The sequence below is a fragment of the Thalassophryne amazonica genome, chromosome 15, assembly GCF_902500255.1.
Source record: "Thalassophryne amazonica chromosome 15, fThaAma1.1, whole genome shotgun sequence".
Classification (NCBI taxonomy): Eukaryota; Metazoa; Chordata; class Actinopteri; order Batrachoidiformes; family Batrachoididae; genus Thalassophryne; species Thalassophryne amazonica.
Window position 1 is genome coordinate 82,916,350 of NC_047117.1, and position 14,006 is coordinate 82,930,355.

General features: G+C 41.9%; 1 protein-coding gene across 9 annotated transcripts in view; it reads left to right on the forward strand.

Annotated features, from left to right (window-relative positions):
- rptor (regulatory associated protein of MTOR, complex 1) overlaps positions 1-14,006 on the forward strand; it is a 323,941-nt gene that overhangs the window by 292,627 nt on the left and 17,308 nt on the right. For 5 of the 9 annotated variants that reach the window (XM_034188053.1, XM_034188055.1, XM_034188056.1 and 2 more), the window contains 2 exons: positions 1,183-1,307; positions 1,981-2,106. In XM_034188053.1, the coding sequence (XP_034043944.1) occupies positions 1,183-1,307; positions 1,981-2,106 (251 nt within the window). The remainder of the gene's footprint in view (positions 1-1,182; positions 1,308-1,980; positions 2,107-14,006) is intronic. The other 4 variants (XM_034188054.1, XM_034188058.1, XM_034188060.1 and 1 more) reach the window with 1 other exon arrangement.

The window sequence follows — 14,006 nt, forward strand, 5'->3', positions numbered from 1 at the left end:
GTGCAGTTAGCACAGCGCCCTTTACCCATCAGTCCCTCCAAGACGTTGCCCTGTCGCAATTGTTATAATAGGATTTGACCAATTACGGGGACAGCCGTTCCCGTTGAGCAATATATACACAGCATAACTTCACACGGGAAAATGGTGTTCTGTTTTGTTTTCGTTTGCAATCACCAAAGCAGTCGCGAAAAGTGCAGGGTTTTTTTTGGGGGGGGGGGGTCCCAGTGGAGAAGGGAAGCTGAGGTTGAAGATGTCGTGTCTGTAAATCTTAGCCTACACAGCTAACCAGAGTAGCTACGTTGTTTCGCCTGCAAAACCTCCTCAACACATTTGAGCTCCAGGTCATAAACAAACCACGTGTCCACTTTCCACCATGTTGTCGCTTTTTCTTTATATTTTCACTTTGTTTACATGTAGTTTGCCCAAAATCTCAGAAAAAGTGCCATGTTTCTGTCTCCGGAAGTAGAGAAATAACGTCATATGCGTCATATTTTATGCTGTTAGCGCCCGCCCTCAAATAAGACTGCGCTGCCCAATTAACCCAAAATCGTCCCAACAAATTCTGTGCAAACATGCAATTTTGTCCAACTTTTCTGCAAAATTAATCAATCAAGGTAGCCACCCTTGCAGCACGTTCAGCCGTACGTCAACGCAAACAAAAGTCATCGCCGGCAACAAAGCACACCCGGAGAACAGCTGAAATGTGCGGATAACAGACCGGACAGATAAATCAGCACGATGGAGTTCTGGTGCACCCAGTTCTGTCACACATACTGAAAGAATCCTGGTGAGTTCCATGAAATATGCATCACGAATGGTAAGGTTTCTCAAAATGACAAACTGACGGAGGCTGTGCACGCATGTGCGAGCTAAAGAAAAGTTTGCAAATAGAAAGTCTCACTGGAACAGGTTCCCTTCAGTTTTTACTGCATTATTACCAAAATATAAATTTGCCATTGTTGCCTGTTCTTACAAAACCATTGCCGCTGTGGTTTATTTCCCCTTTTTTTCTGCTGTGAGATCAGGCATTTTAGTATGCAGCAATCCTCCAGGAAAAAAAAAAGCCAACAACCACCCGGAGGGACTGATTGGCTGCTCGGCTGGTGCATAACTTATCGGGGGGAGTTGACACATTGAGCAGATCCAGTAAAAGCTGCACTTCTTTGCACATTTGTGTTGTAGTTTCTGGGACTGGGAGAAGGGGGAGAGGCTGGACTACTTCTACAACGGAAACCCTCGTTACACGCGTATCACGTCCATGGAGTACCTGAACGGACACGACTGCTCGCTGCTGCTCACTGCAACAGGTCAGAAGCACAGCTGCTCATGCAAATGCGTCTGATGCCGACAGCGAAGAGTTAAGCACACAGAGCAAAAGCTCCACTTCCAAAACTTGAATATTTTGTTCAGACTCCCACCAGCACTGCGTAAGCCGCAGTGAGACTCATTTGTTGAAGCACACACACACACACACACACACTTGTATTCATCATCATTCATCTACAGACCAAAGCAATTAGCCCCTGTGACTTTATCTTTATAACTCAGAGGAAAACATCTGGCTCTGAGCTCTACATTAAAACACATTTATTTCATTTGTGCCTTTATGGTGTTGCGTAAAAGTAAAAATAAATGCCACATTTTCTTGCACATCTCCTGAAATACTACCTTAAGAGCTTAGGCCATCTCATCAAAATCTAACGCATACGTATTCGGCTGGTGTCTGCCGCACACACACCTCCGGATTTCAGGAGAACCTTAAGAGCAAAAAATAAAATACAGACTGTAAATCTGACTCAGTTGCTCATATTAACTTTCTCAGAAGAGTGTAAAGGCATGTTTCATGTGCTTCACCCGCACTATTTACATGGTTTTATGAAGCCAGCCTCAGTACGTTTTTACCAAGTTACACTGAATTCAGAATTGTTTGTTTTGCACACTTGAGCGTAAATGTCCGTAATCACCGTTACTGCTCTGCAGACGATGGAGCGCTGCGCATCTGGAAGAACTTTGCTGATCAGAAGAACCCAGAGATGGTGACGGCATGGCAGGGCCTGTCCGACATGCTGCCCACCACCCGAGGTCAGCCCTCCGCCAGCGTTCACAGTAAAGTCCAACACTCTATTTCACCTTCTGCCTCTCCACCCACACGCTCACAACACTTCATGTTATAACTCAGTCAGCTCCTCCCACTGAACGTCTGCTTTAATCCACAACCACAAAATATTTAAGTGCATTTCCTGTACCTGATCTTAGTTTTTCCACTGTGCAGCATTTTCCGGGTTTTAAGAGTGTGCATCAAGTTTAGTACTACAGTACAGTGGCTGATAAGAGCCACGACACTTCCAAACAAAGAAAACACTGGCAATTCTGGAAAACACTTAAGTTCTTTTGGCTTTTGCCTTATTGGTCAGAGTCACCACAGCAAATCTAATATGGATCTGCATGTTGATTTGGCACAGGTTTTATGACCGAATGGTCCCCCCTAAAAATTGGTCTGCCCTGCCTTCACTGTGCATGCATCATTAGCCGCGGTTCACTGATTAACACCTCGTTTCTGCTTAAAACTGCACTCCAGTCGTCATCTGTCTCAGCGAGAGATATCTGAAGCTTTTGTACAACAGTCATTTCCACATAAATACAGAATTATTTCATCAAAAAAGACAGAGGAAGTGATCAGAGCGCCACGGCTACACGAGCTGCTAGCTGATGCGTTCACTGCGCATTGGTCATTTCAAAGTGTCACCAAGTATCACCTCGTTTATGCTTAAAACGGCCTTGTTTCTGCTTAAAATTGACTTTAGAATGATTTAAGAGGTTTTACCTTGTCATCTGATGATTAATAATCCTATTAATCCATTTGATCGCTTTGGGTGAAGAGAGTCTGTCTCAGACGAGATTCTGAGCTTCGAAATGACGCATGCGCAGTGGAGACAGGGCGGGCCGATTTTTAGGGGTGAACCGTATGCGATACCACATACCCTTCTTCGTGCAAACAACATTATATGAAGGGGCATGGGTGGTTGGGAACTGGGAACCTTCTATTTTGGAAGCAAGTGCACAAACCACTTGGCCACTATTCTGTCAAAAATGCAGACAACAAAAAAAACAAAAACCAGCAGTAACTTTGTAACAGGTCATTGTCATCAAAAAGCATCTTGCAAATTAAAAGAAAGCTTGTAAACATAGAACACAAATATGACCTGTAACATATGCCGCTGTTGGATTTGATAATGTGGGAATTCACACATTGCTACAAATACAGAAAGGCTTTGGAAGGCTCCACAACACAACAGAAGTAGCAACAACACACTCAGACTTTTCAGTGCATCGTGGCACTCAATCTTTATCTCTACCTGTTCAACAGAACTGCACAAGTTTATTTCCTTCCTTTACTGATAATTTTACTCTTAAAAGCTGTATTTTCATGTTTTATTGTACACATTAGCACCGCATTGAACATTTGGAGTCAGTTAGTCCTTGGGAAGAAACCTCTTTTCGTGTTGTTAGTACTTCTGTTGTTGTGGAGCTTTGCAAAGCCTTTCTGTGGTTGTTCATGTTGTGTGAATTTGCAGCATATACATTGCCAGATTAAATTATTACATGTGCAGTAGGTTGTTTGTGTTCTCTATGTAAGTATTTTCTTAAACCCTTCTTTCAATTTGCAAGATGTTTTTTGATGTAGCAACCTGTTGTTGAATTGATGCAGAAGTTTTTGTGCATTTGGAAATGTTTATGGATTTGCTGGTGCTAACCTGAAAGGGTTGTGGCCCCGATCAGCCATCATACTACAGTCTGGAACTGCAGTGAGGTTTTGTTTGTTTGTTTGTTTGTTTGTTTGTTTGTTTTTTGGCCATGAGATCATGATCATTGACAGGGCAGGACACATGCATTAAAGATCCACACATTGCAATGTGTGGATTCTAGATCTTTTGGAGTTGTTGATGATATTGATGTGAGCTAGGACTTCTTTAATCCAAAGCATGCTTCCATTTAATAAGATTTGGCACCCAGCTAGTAAAGTTGTAAAAGCCAGAACGTGTCGCTTGTTCGATGGGACATTTGGCATTGTTGATGGTGGAACTCCAGATAGGGCTGTGAGAGATTCAGGGTTACGGCAGTCAGTGGAGTCATAAATTATGGAGTTGGAGCATTTCTGGGCAGAACCTTGAGCAACCAGAGAATCAGTTGGCGGCCCAAGTGGGTGATTAGGAAAATGGGGGGTAATTGGACCAAATAAATTGTCTGCCTTGAAGGCGGTAAAGTGCTTGACCTTTTTAACTCTGCTCTTATTTGGGCGTGAGTCCTGATTCCCAACCCGACCAACTCTGACCTTACCTTCATTATTACCTGCTCTTGGCTTACTCAGTCATTTGTGGTGCATTATGGGAAATTTCCAGTCTGCCACCTATTGTCACCATTTGCCAAGGCAGCACAAGAAGGTGGAAAATAATTTGCATTTCAAAGTTGGTTACAGGCACTCGGGGAAAGCAGTGACATACTTGTATACTGCTGGTGCCCCAAACTGTGAAAGTGTAACAGGCTTTTAGGAAAGAATTTTAAAGAAACATTATAGTCCATGGGCCAAACAACACTTACAATCTAGCCTCAGTGTTCCATGGCCTACACAAAAATGTATGATGGCCTTCCTAGGGTGGTAGCTGTAGCCAGGTAGGGGTCAGTGAAAAATTACACAGGGGTCAAATGGGGCAACAGGATGCTGGTCTCACAGCGAGTTGCCATGCCTGAAGCTGATGCAGCAGATGTTTTTGAATTCCTTTTTTCTGTTTCTTCAACTCTGTAAAACTTTTTAAACACTTTGTAACTGCAAGAACTGTTAGAATGGCCGAAGCAGTGGGTCACCCCTTTGAGTCTGGTCTGCTTAAGGTTTCTTCCTCCAGATCATCAGAGGGAATTTTTCCTTACCACTGTCACCTGTGTGCTTGTTCGAGGGGTTGATAAGGTTAGACCTTATTTGTGTGAAGCACCTAGGGGCAGCTTTGTTGTGATTTGGTGCTATATAAAATGTAATAAATTGAAATTGAAATTGCTGTAAACTCTTGTGAAGTTGAGCTGACTGGAACACGGATACGTCAAGAATCAGAACCAGAACACGAGGATGTTCGCCTTCTGGTCAACTGTGGTAAAATGTTTTTTCTTCATCGTGGAAATGATTTTTTTGCCATCCAATACACTTGTTATCCATACATTTTTGTGAACGTGAACTCACCAGAGCTTCAAAAACTACAGGAAAATTTGTCACATTGAATATGTTTTGCTGTTTCTCTGATGAAGTAGTTTTGGTTTTATATTCTTACAACACTTTTTGTCACTGGCAGTGGCAGCTCATAGACCTTACACTTGAAATCAATCCTACTAGACCTTTTTTTCATGCATTCCTCTTAACTAAACAATAAAATAATAGTTGAAAAGGACACCACATTATTTGTCTGATCATGAAGATTCCTAAAACATATAGTTTGGACTATCTGTGACTGAATGCTATGGGGTAAAACCAGCAAAAATTGTGACAAAAGTGTGCAGTATCAAAAAGTTAAGGTGTAATGATAATGTAAGTGGGTAATGATTAGATAAACATTGATGACTGGCTCATGGATTAGTAGTTGATTGCTGAATTTTCTGCACGCGGTTCAGTGAAACTACAATTCCTGGAACAAATCACCAACCCAGTCAGATCCTGCTCTTGAAATGGACAGTTATCCAGAACAGTGCTTACTGCAGGTTTTTAGGTCAAGCTAAGACACTTTGGATGAATGTGTTTCCATCCTGAATTTGCTCAGGGACATTACCTTTAAGTGATGCCAAAAATGGGCAAAGACACTCAAATTGAAGGTAACACGAACGAGCACGTTTCCAACCAGCTGGGGAGACATTAAAATACCCAAAGGTGTCAAAACGTAGTAGTAGATCCAAAGAGTCAGCATGTGGCCGTCTGCACACATTAACATCACATGCAGGAAGCGACGCCTTCAAAAGTGCGTTCCGTAATTTGACCTGATATTAAAACGAAGTCCCGGTGAATGGCCGATTGGGCGCGTATTTGGTTTGCGAATCCACAGTTTGTGTCATGTTCCATCAATCAAAAACTAATTTAATATTAATGGAACGCTTTTTTTTTTTCTTTCTTTTTTTTTTGTCTGCTGCACCTGTCCTACCCGGAGGCGTAGGCCAACTTCCTGTTCCAGCTGGTAAAGCTGCAGATCATTTTAACCTGCTGGCAGTCCTACAATTAAAACATGTTTATTTACAAATGCAAAATGAATCATAAAGTGCGGCAGATGGAGCGTATCTCATCCCCTCTCCATTTGCACCGCCTGAGTATAATGAATCATTTTGTGCTTGAACTCGGGACTTTGGGGGCTCGGCTGCCGTGTTTACCGTCTGTGTTGACGCGCATCCATAATTCGTGAGGCAAATATTTGAAGCCAGTCTGGTCACAGATATCGACCGACTTGTGTGTCGTCGCTCTTGTTTGCTCTCTACATTAACCCTTTCAGGCCCACATCCACACGGCTCTGCCGCAGGCATTTGTCAGGTTTGGGGGGGGGGGGGGGGGGACAGCTCTGTGAATACATTTCTCACAGTATTTGTGGAATTATTCCGTAACACATTCAAATGCCATATTTATAATTAGCAGACTTTCAGTCTGTTTTGAAAAGGTTTTAAACACCGTATGTTGGCGTCAGCACAGGTGATGGCAGTGTGCTCGCACCAGTGTGTGTGTGTGTGTGTGTGTGTGTGTGAGTGTGTGTGTGTGAGTGAGCTGCTTCCTTACACAGAATAAGACACATATTTGGCTAATTGGAAGCAACGAGAGTGTAACTGTCTGGATGAGTGACTGACTGGCTGGTTGACTATGTCTTTGCAGAGCTGTGGCCCAAACACTGTCTGCACATATGCGGCTCACTGTCTCCGTTGGCACGAAGCTGCAGAGTCACCACAGCTCTGCGGGGACGTGCAGACTCTCGAAACTCTTAACGAGTGGCACTGCCTCTGACTCTCATGACACCATCACCCCGAGACGCTCTCCAACACAGACACGCGAGGCTTGTTTTCAGGAAGGCCAAAATTTAATAGTGCGCTTATTATCCCGGACGTGTCACTGGTGACAGTATCGGTGTGGGTGCTGTGTTCATACTACAATGGGGGCATCAATTGTAATATAAACAGCCACTCAACTGGAGATCTTTTGCTGAGGAGTCCAGCTTCAGATAAAGCTTTTTTTCCACTAACTTGACAGGATTCTTTTTACCATGTCACACCAGAGTACTGGACACATCTGTCCAAAAATGTCTTGAAGAAAAAAAGAAGAGCTTACATAAGTCTCAACATTCTATGAGTTGCATTTATTTTTGAAATGTGGTGATACTGCTTCATGCAACAAGAAGCACAATGGCTTTAATCACTTCATTATTTATTTATAACGCAAATACTGCATTAGCGAGCAGAAGGTAACAGACTATTTAGTGTTATTGTAAGAGGCCGAAAGAACTCGAATAAACTGCTTAATGTTGCCACTGTACAGGCAAAAGCATCTAAATGTTCTTCACTAAGTGTAAATAAAGGTTTTTTTACAAGTCCTATACATTTTTAAAATGTGGTCATCTTAATCTTAGCCTAGCTGTATTCCTCGTTGCTGTTCTGGCTGTCCCACAAAGTCCAAAGAAGTGGAAGAGCAGAGTATTATGAAGGTTATTCCTTCTCTTTTTCAAGTGTGCAATCTTTCAGTTTGAAAGCATGATTTATTAGTTTTCATCCTTCTTTACAATGCGGAACGTCTTTGTCAGGGCTTCCTCCTCTTCTTCTTGTTTTACGTGCTTCACATCCAGCTTCATGGTGCATTATCGCCACTTTCTGCTCCAGGGTGTGAGTGCCATCCTCTGGCCATAGATGTTAATGCAGTATTTTTTTAATTTATGTTGCTTTGAAATATATGTCGCAGGAACAGTGAAACAAATCAGAAAAATCCAGTGACTTGTAGTCCAGAAAATACAGTAGATCCTTAACAACTAGTCACACTTGCCAACTTGTATGATTAGACCAAAATAAGATCATATTGATTGATCATTAGGGGGAACATATCACGTAATGCATTCAAAACAAAACATTACAGCTGATGTATGCAGATGAGGTATTGGGATTTGGCTCATTCTTTTCCAAGTTCATCTTGTCTCATATGTCCAGAGGATGTTGTTCAAGAACAATAGTAAAGTGTTTCTTAGGCCTTTCAATAGGTTGCATCTTGCTATAAACTCTTGTGAATTTGTGTTGACTGGAACACAGATCATTGAGGAAACAATTCTTCTGGCATCCAACACATTTGTTATCCATAATTTTGTGTCCGTGGACTCACCAGATCTTCCAAAACAACAGCAAAATTGGTCACATCAAATGTTTTTGCCGTTTCTCAGATGGAGTAGTTTTGGTTTTATATTCTAACATTGCTTTGTGTCACTGACAGTGACAGCTCGTAGACCTTAACTAACACTTGAAATCACTCCTAGTAGACCTTTTTTCATGCATACCTCTTAATGAAACAATAAAGAAATTGTGCACATCTGTCCATGACACAAAAGAGTATCTTCAAAAGTAATACCATATATAGAAAGTGCTGTAATTCTGACATTATTCAGAGTTTGGTTGTAAATTGCTTAAGATTAAAGCAGGATGTCTGCACTTTGCTGTCATGTTAAATCACCATGTCCGTATGTCCATGAGTCTTGCAACCTTAATGCCTCCTAAACTGGTTGGTGGATTTTAATGAAATGTCCCACAGTGGTTTCACACTATATGAAGATGTGCATGAAGGAAAATAATTACAGTCTGACTCCATCAAGGGGATATAATTGGACTTGTACCTGTGGCCATGTAGACAGTAAAAGCTACTGCAATCACAGCATTTGACCTTTGGTAAATTTTACTTTGCTGGGTCATTTCAGAACCCACCTCCATATATTTGCCACATTTGGTGCAAATCTGTGCGGAAAAACTTACATTTTGACTCTTTCACCCAATAACCTTGACCCCAGCTATTGGCTTTTGACAAATTTGACCTTGGTTGGGCAATTCCAGAACCCACCTACATGTTTGTGCCACTTTTGGTGTCATTGGAGTTGATGGGTACTGAATTTGATTCGTGACACAATAAACCATTTAATGGTAATTCTGGAGTTTGGTGTAAATCAGCTAATCCTGCAGTCACATTAGCTACATGGGACAACTTGCCATTGAGTTTTAATCAAAGTGGAAGTTTTGCAGGGAGAAGAAATGGTGGTCGCGATGCTGCTAGCTAGACGTGGCCAAAATAGACCCAAAGTCTATTTTATGCAAATGGCGAGTGATGAGACATGGTGACTGCCAGTCCGAGTAAAAAGGCAGCGTGATGCTGCTCGCTTGAATAAAATATGCCGAGATGGCGGAAAACACGCCGAAACAAGTAACCATTAGTTGGCCACACCCCGAGAACGCCTGTCAAGCGGCAAACACCAACTACTCGTCACCCTCATTTGTAGCTAATGTGACTGTAAAGGACATAGGAGGAGTCGGGGAGCAAAAATATAAATTTTGCACCAATTACAACTTGAAATGCTCTAATTATTAAATAGGTTTTGTTCATTAAATATGTAAACAGACCTGTTTCATTGAAAAAAAAAAAAATTACTACCACAGTATTTTTGTCTGCTTGCTCACAGATCTCGAGTTTGTTTTTGTCTCCTATGTGCTGTGGTCGACTGCTAAAATGAATAACTTTGTTGATATCGCGCTTCTTATGGGCCTGGCTGTCTGTACACGTGGAATTGGGGTGCAGCTTCGATACGGACACATTAGAGTGTGTCAAGTCTAACATGTGAAATTGTGTGCTAAGTTGTAATGTATTTATGTTTTTCTCAGAGATAGTGTTTCGGTGCTGTTCACACAGGGCGCCGTTCTCCAATCCCACAGTCACGTTTTATATTTTGCTGAACCTTGGACAGATTTTCCTGATAGACTGCAGTAATTATCTGCCTGCATTTTGAAGTTTTGGAGTTTTAGCTTTGCCTCAGTGGCATTAATAATGCACAGCTCAATGAAATATTACACACGTCTGCCTTTGTGCTGCCAAAAAACCTGCTCTGCCTCTCTGTGCAGTTGCTGCTGAACATGTTTCTCAGGGAGATGTTCTCACCTGTCCCTGCACAAAGTGTCCTCACTCACCCGATTCACGTCCTTCAGCAACGCACTTGTGTCAGATGTGGTTGTGTTTCATCAGTCAAGCATCTGTGTAGACGGTGTCTGTCTGGTTCATTCTTATTTTGCTGGTTCTTTGATATTGTTTTGTGATCACGCACCCTCCACCTCCCACCCTCAAGTGAGGCTGAACAAGGCGGCACAATGGCGAGTCCAATGTAATAAATCCTGCTAGAATTTATTTGCTGTAATTAAATTGATGGATCTTCACGACCTTTATGAACCACACATGAACACTTTCATACCCGGGTATTTTATTTCTCTACATCTCTTTGACGCTCTAATTACCGTGCACACACACACGCACTCCTTTTAAGTCAGACCGCAGCGTGTCTGCCTTTGCTCTCTGGTAGAGATGTGGACATGACCAAAATTGTAGACCGAGTCCAAAAGGCGTCATTGAAAAACATTCCCAAAGCCAACTTCCATTCCTTTATTTTCTATAAAAGAGACCCTGAGATAAACTCAAGTACAGGGAAGAAATGTGTATTTTATTGAGCGCGATCTTAGATCAGGTCAATCGTGGTGCAGAACAAGCTGAGCTAGTAGACTATTCTCTCGATTTACCACCTGATTAACGTTCCTGTCCTCACCTATGGTCATGAGCTTTGGGCAGTTGATGACCAAAAAACAAGCTTGCGTATACAAGCAGCGGAAATGAGGTTCCTCTGTAGGGTTAACGGGAAGTGCAAATATCTGGGATGGACTTGGAATAGCACCACTGCTCCTTCACATTGGAAGTAGCCAGCTGAGGTGGTTCAGGCATGTTGTGAGGGTGTCCACTGGTTGTCTCCCGAGGATGGGAGGGCAAGGGTAACTCTTCAGTGCTGACTGATATTTAAGATGATCTTCAACTAACACACTCAGACCGGACCTTAGCCAAGGTCCAAAATGTCTGACGTCACCCTGCTAAAACATCTCTTTAATTTTTCTGAAAATTAAACAGTATATGTACAGATAATAATCTATACTATTGGTAATCTATTAATATTTTTACTAGAGGTGGAACGATACATCGCATATTGTGATGATCACATTGTGGAGCCTCTTTTGAATTTTGTGTGGGTGGGGGGGTGACACATTGAGTAGTCGACTTAACATTCTTTAATGTTTGATGTACATCACTGATTACATTTTTGCATAATCAGCGTGAACAGGGATGTAAAAATGTATCATGATATATGTCAAATCATGTCTTGTTACACAATATGTATTGTTATTGTATCATCAAGTTAATGTATCATTCCGTTCCTAATTTTTAACTGTAGGTGTGACGGTACACCTCCCTCATGGTTTCATACATATCGTGGTTTCAAGGTCACGGTACATTTCTTTGAGGTTTCCTGATAGAGTACTGGCATACAGCAAAACACTTGCACAAAATTAAAATTATGGAGTAATATCACTCAAAATGTTCATCAAATGGCTTGAGGATCTACAGATTCCACATCCTGAACATGAAGATGACAATATAATTCATAGTCAGTGTTGCAGACCTAAAGGTTTTATTAAATGGTTCACTGCCCAGGCTTCTGTTCCTGATAGTTCACCTGTCCGTTCACACATGCGTCCATTCTGCCATATCTTAGAAAGATCTGTTGTTTTTGCTTTTAATTTTGTTGTGAATTTGTTTGTGAGGTTAAAGATTCAGATGGCCATAACAACAGTTTGCCAACATTTTGGCTAAAAACAACAACAAAAAATTAGCCCAAACTCCGAAATCAGGAACTACTGAGGGCCCAAACTCCGAAATCAGGAACTACTGAGGCTAGAGATCAGATGTTAGACTTAAAATATTCAGCCACCTCGTGTTTGTATTTGCTTTAATTTGCTTGAATATATATCCTTAAAATGAGTGAAACTGCTTTGACCTCTGAGTATGTGCTGAGTCTGTAACATTGTTCCATTTAGTTTATTTCATTATGCAGCACTCAATCACAACAAAAGTTGCCCAAAGGTGCCACACACTCACGCAAAGTTTAACCCTTACCCACCCCATGAGCAAGCACACTGACAACTGTGATAAGGGGAAAACTCCCTCGGGTGTTTTTTGATTATAGGAAAAACACTCAAGCAGACCAGGCTGAGTGAGGTGACCATCTGCTGTAGCAGTACTAATCAAATAAACCACAATACAGAAATGTTGTAGCTAAAAAACTATATAGTCCAGAGTTCACACTGAGAGATGGCCTGAAAGGACAACACAGAGGCAAAGACGGGGGTCCCAGTCACGCGGGTGAATTAGTCATTGCACCGAGGCCTGATGTGCTGATGCCTCGCGCCACCACATCCATCACACTAAGCGTAACCACCTAGACAACAGACCCATGCCAGATCAGTCATTGAAAACAGAACACTCACCTGTTCCAACTGCCAATCCAAATGTTACTGTATGGAAAAGATATATTTGATGGTTTGTAAAGAATCACAGTCTCATAATGTGATGTTAAAAGTAATGCAGAAAGGAAACTGTTTTGTATACTGGGAATAATCTGACATCAAAATCAGGCCAAAGATTGTATTGTTACACACGGGTCTTGCACTGCAGGAAGAAATTTCTCTATTTTAGGTAAACACGTTTTGCTTTTATTCTCTTTTCAGTAAACCTTTGCAACCCTGCCTGACCGCCTTGTTTATTTTTGCAATATGTGATCGCAGTTGATTGTAAAGTTTGCGCAGATCCATATTAACCTGGACAGGAGACCCATGAACTAGACCCCGGTCTGAAAGTAGTATGGACCTGGGCTCTGTTTCAAAAAGCAGTCTAATCTTGTTTAGTCAGCTAAACTCACTTACTTAGTCAAGTATTCTTTTGATGTTAGTCGTTTCACAAAGCGCTTCGTCGACTAAAGTTTTGCGTTAACCGACTAAAGTTTTTAGGCTGGTACAGAGGAGGCTAATCTTATTTTAGTCAACAAACCTTCAGTGTCTTACATCAAAAAATAGCGGCTATCCTGTGCCACCACTTAATAGAACCCTCAAGAACACACCTGCGTCACTCGTATTCCTCAAAGGAGGGCTTCCTCCGCATTTGGCCATGGTTGCAGCAGACGACTGTCGTGACGTGTTTGTGACAGTTCTCACATTAGCCACCGGGTGCCACTGTTACACTGAGCAGCGTTGTGTGCGCAAAAAGGCTTGACGAAAGTGTAGACGAAGAACTGCTAGGCCAAGAGCTAAGCACATCATTCTGCACTTTGTATGTGTCCGTAAATATAAATAAAACCAGTTAACGAAACAAAGCCTACATAGTTCATGACAACGACCAACCCGGAAGTAAAACAAAACTCTGGAGTATTGAAGGCGATTCTTGGCAACAGCACGCGCGAGACTGTTATGCCCGTAAAAATCGTTGACTAAAGTAAAATAGCTAATCTACAAGTTTAGCTGTCGATGTGAAACGGGGATTAGACAGATAATGTTGGGCGACTAACCGTAGTCGACTAAGTAACTATAATAGACTAAAAGATTAAACCGGTTTATGAAACCGGGCCCAGGTATTATAGAACTCAGTTCTATGGTGCAGGGATTTGGGATTCAGTGACCTGCAACCATGAAGGTTTGTTTTTATTCATGTGCAGCTTCTGCAGCAACATTAGCTTTCTGTTCCTTTCAGCACGTGATCCTGTTTCTTAATCTGCCAGATGCATGCTGGGAAACTGCAGCCTTGTTCATGTCCTCATGTAGTCTTAAAAGTCCATGTATGTGAGCGTGTGTGTCTGCATGCGGGGGTCCTTGCTAATTTGTTGCGTGCTTTG